Raw genomic sequence first — 6,965 nt, 5'->3', positions numbered from 1 at the left:
ATTGGCTGTGCCTGCCCCTCCAATGCTGCTGCTGCAAGGGTATTCTGTTAAAGGGATCCAGGGGCTTGCCATGCTTTTGTCCAAACCCCTGTCAAGGGGCTAGGGTCATGCAAGAGTCCCTGGGAGCATTTGGGGACAGGTGAGGGCATGGTTCCCAGCTCCATCTTTCTCCCCAAAATGTTTTCCCTTTCTGACTTTCACGAGCGGGCGAATGCCAGTCTGTCCCCGGGCGGAGACAGATAGTCGCAACCAATGCCTAAGCAACCACTCACATTTTCTGTATTTTAATAAGGTTGTGGCCAAAATTATGCCAAAAACCTTAAACAAAAATTCTGTGTGAATTGTGTTTTATTGGGGTGGCTTGGGGACCTCGACACGCAACTCCATATTCTATCAACTTTGACCATTCACCATGGTGACCAGGGCTGATGTGAGATAGGGGCCAATAACATCTGGAGGTCAACATGAGGACATAATAAGTGCTTGAAGGATCAGGCCAAAGCTCCACACAGTCCGGCATCCTGTTCTCATAGTGGCCCACCAGATACCTGTGGGAAACTCCCAAGCAGGATTTGGGCACAAGAACACTCTACCCTCCTGTGGTTTCCCAGTTACTGGTATTCACTGCTACCTTGCCTTAAAGGTAAAGGTAAAGGGACCCCTGACCATTAGGTCCAGTCGTGACCGACTCTGGGGTTGCAGTGCTCATCTCACTTTATTGGCCGAGGGAGCCGGCGTACAGCTTCCGGGTCATGTGGCCAGCATGACTAAGCCGCTTCTGCTGAACCAGAGCAGCGCACGGAAACGCCATTTACCTTCCCGCCGGAGCGTTACCTATTTATCTACTTGCACTTTGACGTGCTTTCGAACTGCTAGGTTGGCAGGAGCAGGGACCAAGCAATGGGAGTTCACCCCGTCACGGCGATTCGAACCGCTGACCTTCTTATCGGCAAGTCCTAGGCTCTGTGGTTTAACCTACAGCGCCACCCGCATCGCTTACCTTGCCTTAGGCATTTCTAAAACCACACAAGCAAACTATTGCAGTGGTGTGAGGGCTATGGACTTCATTTTGGGCTTCTAGAAACCAAAGGGTCCTGAGGTTTAATGAACTCTCAGCTTCATGTTTAAGATGTGAGGACAAGGTCTCGGGGGCCGGTGGGGAATATGTGGCCATGGCGAGCGATTTCTATCTGCGTTATTATGTTGGGCACAAGAGGAAGTTTGGCCACAAGTTTCTCGAGTTCCGCCCTGACGGGAAACCGAGATATGCAAACAACAGCAATTATAAAAATGATGTCATGATCAGAAAAGAAGCCTACGTACACAAACGTGTGATGGAAGAGCTAAAGAGGATTATCAATGACAGTGAAATCACAAAAGAAGATGATGTGTTATGGCTGCCTCCTGACAGAGTTGGTCGGCAGGAGCTTGAAATTGTAATTGGTGACGAACACATCTCTTTTACCACATCAAAAATTGGTTCTCTTATTGATGTAAATCAGTCCAAGGATCCAGAAGGTCTAAGAGTGTTTTACTACCTTGTCCAGGACCTCAAGTGTCTTGTCTTTAGTCTCATTGGATTACACTTCAAGATTAAGCCAAGATTAAGATTAAGTTGCTGTTCAAGATTAAATTGTATGGATTTAAATTTGTACTGTAAAGTTTCTTTCGGTGGGGTGACTTTCCATTCCTTATCTCTCATTGGTTTTATGTGCGTCAGATTTTTTACAGTGAATTTAATAAACGCTAAAAAGCTTAAAAAAAGAAAGATGTGAGGACAAGATCCACACTACACCAGGGATAATGAAACCTTAATAAAATTCTCTAGGCACCCCTTCAAACAACTGTGTCAGTTATAAATATGCCAGTCAAATGCCAGCTAATTTCTTTTATGCCATGGTTTTGCCCTCCGGTGTCAGGTGATCATAGTATTACCGTAACCATAAAATACTATGTTTTCCTGCTATTCCCCTTTAAAGCCTACATTTTCTAAAAGCTATCTAAACCTGGCACGTAGATATGAAATTCAGCATTGTACCCTGAGTAAGGCCCTGTGGTGCTTTGACATTTCTGCAGCAAGATACTGAGAGCAGATGAACATTAGTCAGCATTTGATTTCTAATTGCAGTCTCAAAGCTTCAGGGATAATGTTCAAGTTGAAAGAGCACAGCCTTTGATGGTAGCTCTCTGAGGGAGAAATTTGTTTTAGCTTTTCTCAATGAATGTGATTTCCAAGGATAAAGATCAAAGTGATGTCAGTGGCCAGAGCTATGGCAAATGCAGAATGCAGCCTCTTGCAACCTACAATTAACACTACAGTTAGACTGAAGTCTAGACTAGAGGCAAATCCCCTGCCAGCTTTAGCTAACACTGACAGAGATGTGGCAAGACAGGATATTGCTGTGGTGGCGAGAAGAGAAAGATACAAGCTACCTGAGTGGTAGAGGAGAGACCGGATTAGACTATTAATCTAACAGTTAACTGTGTGTGTATGCGCATTTGCATATAATTTTATCTATTGAAATGCTTATAGACCGCGCTTTCATTAAAATACAGCAAGGTGGTATTGTGTTGTTGTTTAGTCGTTTAGTCGTGTCCGACTCTTCATGACCCCATGGACCAAAACACGCCAGGCACTCCTGTCTTCCACTGCCTCCTGCAGTTTGGTCAAACTCATGTTGGTAGCTTCGAGAACACTGTCCAACCATCTCGTCCACTGCCATCCCCTTCTCCTTGTGCCCTCAATCTTTCCCAACATCAGGTTCTTTTCCAGGGAGTCTTCTCTTCTCATGAGGTGGCCAAAGTACTGGAGTCTCAGCTTCAGGATTTCTCCTTCCAGTGAGCACTCAGGGCTGATTTCCTTAAGAATGGAGAGGTTTGGACTCTCAAGAGTCTCCTCCAGCACCATAATTCAAAAGCATCAATTCTTCGGCGATCAGCCTTCTTTATGGTCCAGCTCTCACTTCCATACATCAATAGTGGGAAAACCATAGCTTTAACTATACAGACCTTTGTTGGCAAGGTGATATCTCTGCTTTTTAAGATGCTGTAAAGGTTTGTCATTGCTTTTCTCCCAAGAAGCAGGTGTCTTTTAATTTCGTGGCTGCTGTCACCATCTGTAGTGATCATGGACCCCAGGAAGGTAAAGTAAAGAAAGCAAGGTGGTATACAGCATACCATATTGCAAGGTCAATAAAAGAATCAGTTAAAACACCAGTAAGTACTGGCTGTAGAAATTCACATTGCAATAGCCTGTTTGAATAATATGCTTTTAAAGTTACGTCTAAAAGAATGCAGAAAACAAACTTCCACTGGCGTGGAGCTGAGAATGGGTTTTTGGTTTTTTAAAAGATTTGCTTTACCTCCTCTGTTACACAATGGGAAGTACACACTGTTAAATGGAGATAGAAGCCGTATGTATGGGTATGTGTGGAGCTTATCAATGCAGTATGCAGATGACACTTCTCTCGCTTTCATGTGGAAATCAAGTTATGTGAGACCAAGTCCAGCCTGTGCCTTCAATTCAGTTGGTGTGAGAAGCAGTACACGGGGAAGTTCTGAATGCACCTTCTACTTACAGGAGAAACTGGAATGGCAGAATTGGCTCTGCAAGGAGGGAGGGAGGAAGATGCTACCTGACTCTCTAACTCCTGTGCCTTGATTTGCTAATTGTTTTCTGAAATAGCTTATTTTATTTTATTGAAGATTCATTTTGTTAGTTGCCTTGTGAGGCCTCACACCCCAAAACAGGGGATAAGCATTTTTAAGCAAGTAAATAAATATACAGTGGTACCTCAGGTTAAGTACTTAATTCGTTCCGGAGGTCCGTTCTTAACCTGAAAATGTTCTTAACCTAAAGCACCACTTTAGCTAATGGGGCCTCCTGCTGCTGCCGTGCCGCCAGAGCCCGATTTCTGTTCTTATCCTGAAGCAAAGTTCTTAACCTGAAGCACTATTTCTGGGTTAGCGGAGTCTGTAACCTGAAGCGTATGTAACCCAAGGTACCACTGTACAGATGTATGGAGAACCCTTTTTTTATTAGCACTTACGTACATTTTTATGTTGTGTAATTATGCAAAGTCAAAATGGATCCCCCTTCCTCCCTCAGAGGAAAGCAACCATTGAGATTGCAGGGTTGCCCACAGTGTTATCTCCTAATCCTATATGGATCTACTACATGATTTGTGAAATCTAGGCAAGCAACAAAAAAAATCTCAAAAAGTGTGAGGGCAATCTAGAAAGGCTGCATTTACCACTCTCTTCTATAAATGGCTCTTCTGGGTAAAAAAGGTAAAGGTAAAGGGACTCCTGACCATTAGGTCCAGTCGTGGCCGACTCTGGGGTTGCGATGCTCATCTCGCTTTATTGGCCAAGGGAGCCGGCGTACAGCTTCCAGGTCATGTGGCCAGCATGACTAAGCCGCTTCTGGCGAACCAGAGCAGCACACGAAAATGCCGTTTACCTTCTCGCCGGAGCGGTACCTATTTATCTACTTGCACTTTGACGTGCTTTTGAACTGCTAGGTGGGCAGGAGCAGGGACCGAGCAACGGGAGCTCACCCCGTCGTGGGGATTTGAACCGCCAACCTTCTGATCGGCAACTCCTAGGCTCTGTGGTTTAACCCACAGCGCCACCCGCGTCCCATGGCTCTTCTGGGTATTTACTTTTAATTTAAATTACCCAGTACTGTAGCTTTCAACACCAATTTGGGTAGCACATCAAAATGGATTCATAGAACAGGTAGCTCAAACAGCACCAGGCATCTAACAAGGCACAAAACAAGTCAGTGCCAGAGGGCTAAAAGCACCTTCTCTCCCATCACCAGTCCCAAGGACTTTATTGCTTTTTCAACGATGTTGCACACACATTTACAAGCTATCAGATCATGGTAGATATATGACTTGACCCGGGGCAATGAAGCCATAGAAGAAAGGAATGCACACAGCCGAGGGATAGGACAGATATAAGAAAGCAGTGCATATTTAAGCGATGGAACTTGAGGCAGGAATGGCCACCAACCCACATGGCTTTAAAAGCGGTGCAGGCAAATTTATGGAGAAGAGGCTATTGGTGGCTACTAGCCACAATGGCTGGTAATGCAGCAATGCTTCTGAATACCAGCTGCTGGAAACCACAGGGGAGACAACTCTTGTGCCCACGTTCTGCTTATGGGACTATGCTCTTCTTATGCAACAGGATAGAGAAGGCCAACTGCCCTGGTTGGTTCTATTATGCATCAAGCTCAGGGGGTTGAGGCCAATGAGCATTGTCTTTCTGAGGGCACAACATTTCTCAGAGGACTTGCTTTGTAATGAGTAGACACTTGCCCCCTGAGAGAACCCTGAGAAACCAGTCGGTGAAGCAACCACTGAGATTATTTCCTTCCGGTTAATGTGAATTGGAGAAAACCAGGAGGTTCTGCTCATCCTTAGCTTCGGATGCAACATTGTGACTTGGCAACCCTTAAGGGGGCAACTGAGGTCAAGATCAGCAGGTGATAGGGCCAATTTTTAATAAATGATAGTAATAATTTTATTATTTATACCCCACCCATCTGGCTGAGTTTCTCCAGCCACTCTGGGCGGCTTACAGCATATATGAAAACATAGGAAAACATCAAACATTAGAAACTTCCTGGTACATACAGGGCTGCCTTCAGATGTCTTCTAAAAGTTATGGAGTTCTTTATCTCTTTGACATCTGATGGGAGGACGTTCCACAGGGAGGGCGCCACTACCCAGAAGACCCTCTGCCTGGTTCCCTGTAGCTTCGCTTCTCGCAGGGAGGGAACCACCAGAAGACCCTCGGAGGAGGACCTCAGTTGTCTGGGTTGAACGATGGGGGTGGAGATGCTGGACTGTGGTTGTTTAGGGCTTTAAAGGTCAGCACCAGTACTTTTACATATTGAAATGTTCTGGCTGCAAGTTTCTGGTTTCTATTAGATTCCAGTTTCTTCACAGATAATGAAAAATAGATTGTCTTAGCCTTGCCCAATCTGTTGCTTGCATGTATTTTGAACTACAACTTTCCTGACCCTGACCATTGACCATGCTGGTTAGGGCTGATGGGAGCTGGTCTCTAGCAACACCTGGAAGGCACCAGATTGTGGAATGCTGGTAACCCCTTTAAAGTGCTAGACGTCTATGTAGTTGCTGAAGCAACACAAGTTCTCAGATCAGCTAGTTCTGTTCAGTTCTGCTGATTCACCTGTTTGACCATATGGGAATAAACTTGACCTCCATACCTTCATGAACCCATCAAGGATGCAGAAGATTATTAATATTCACATGCCTCCTGGCATGTTGAGAGAGTCTTCATTAATTAAAATTTGGAGGAGAAGTCCTTGAGAATGTTGGATGAAAGTTGCTCTATGCTGAAAGTTATTAAGAATATCTCCTAGGCCTTTGCTAAATTAGAGCAGGTGCAGATAGTAATTAAATTCATTAAGTGATAAGCACTGCATGCCTTTCCTTCTCTTAGTACTATCAACATTCAGTGGCTAAAACAATTGCAAATTTATGGGGTTCAAGATCTCTAGGCCTGACTCTTTGTGCTTTTTGTGCCGTGGCTTGAAGCCATGTGGGTGGGAGATGGAATAGTTATCTCCAGGGATTTGTCAATCCTGTCTCTATATCTGCGGAGTTGTCTATGTCTTGCCTTTTGACGCCCACAAAAACTCCACTGAATGTTTATCATAACTTTACATCAGGAATTGCTGCCGTAAATCAAAATGCAAAATGTAAATGTGGGTTCTTTCCATTGCTCTCAATTGATTGTAAGTCCAGATTCACATTTAAACCTGTGGCTCATTTGGGAAAGAGATTGTGCACCTAGCCATGTTCTGTCCCTATTCCTGAAGTAAATAAACCTTTAGACAATCATGCTGAAGACGATCCCAGGATAACTGTCCTTACCAGTAGGGCTACAATATTTGCATTTGTCCTGGGCAATGCAATTCATCTTGG

At 44.6% G+C, this 6,965-nt stretch overlaps 1 protein-coding gene across 1 annotated transcript; it reads left to right on the top strand.

Moving 5' to 3' along the window:
* Window positions 1-1,157: 1,157 nt before the first annotated feature.
* On the top strand, window positions 1,158-1,775 carry LOC310702415 (protein mago nashi homolog; the record flags this gene model as incomplete). Its single annotated transcript, XM_083493893.1, has 1 exon — window positions 1,158-1,775. Exon 1 carries the CDS (start codon window positions 1,173-1,175, stop codon window positions 1,773-1,775), a length of 603 nt encoding a protein of 200 aa, XP_083350019.1. The 5' UTR covers window positions 1,158-1,172.
* Between the last annotated feature and the right edge of the window lie 5,190 nt (window positions 1,776-6,965).

The sequence above is a fragment of the Podarcis liolepis genome, assembly GCF_965112155.1.
Source record: "Podarcis liolepis genome assembly, chromosome: 3".
Taxonomy (NCBI): Eukaryota; Metazoa; Chordata; class Lepidosauria; order Squamata; family Lacertidae; genus Podarcis; species Podarcis liolepis.
Note: the sequence above shows the minus strand (reverse complement) of the source record. Positions and strands in the feature narration are given on the sequence as shown.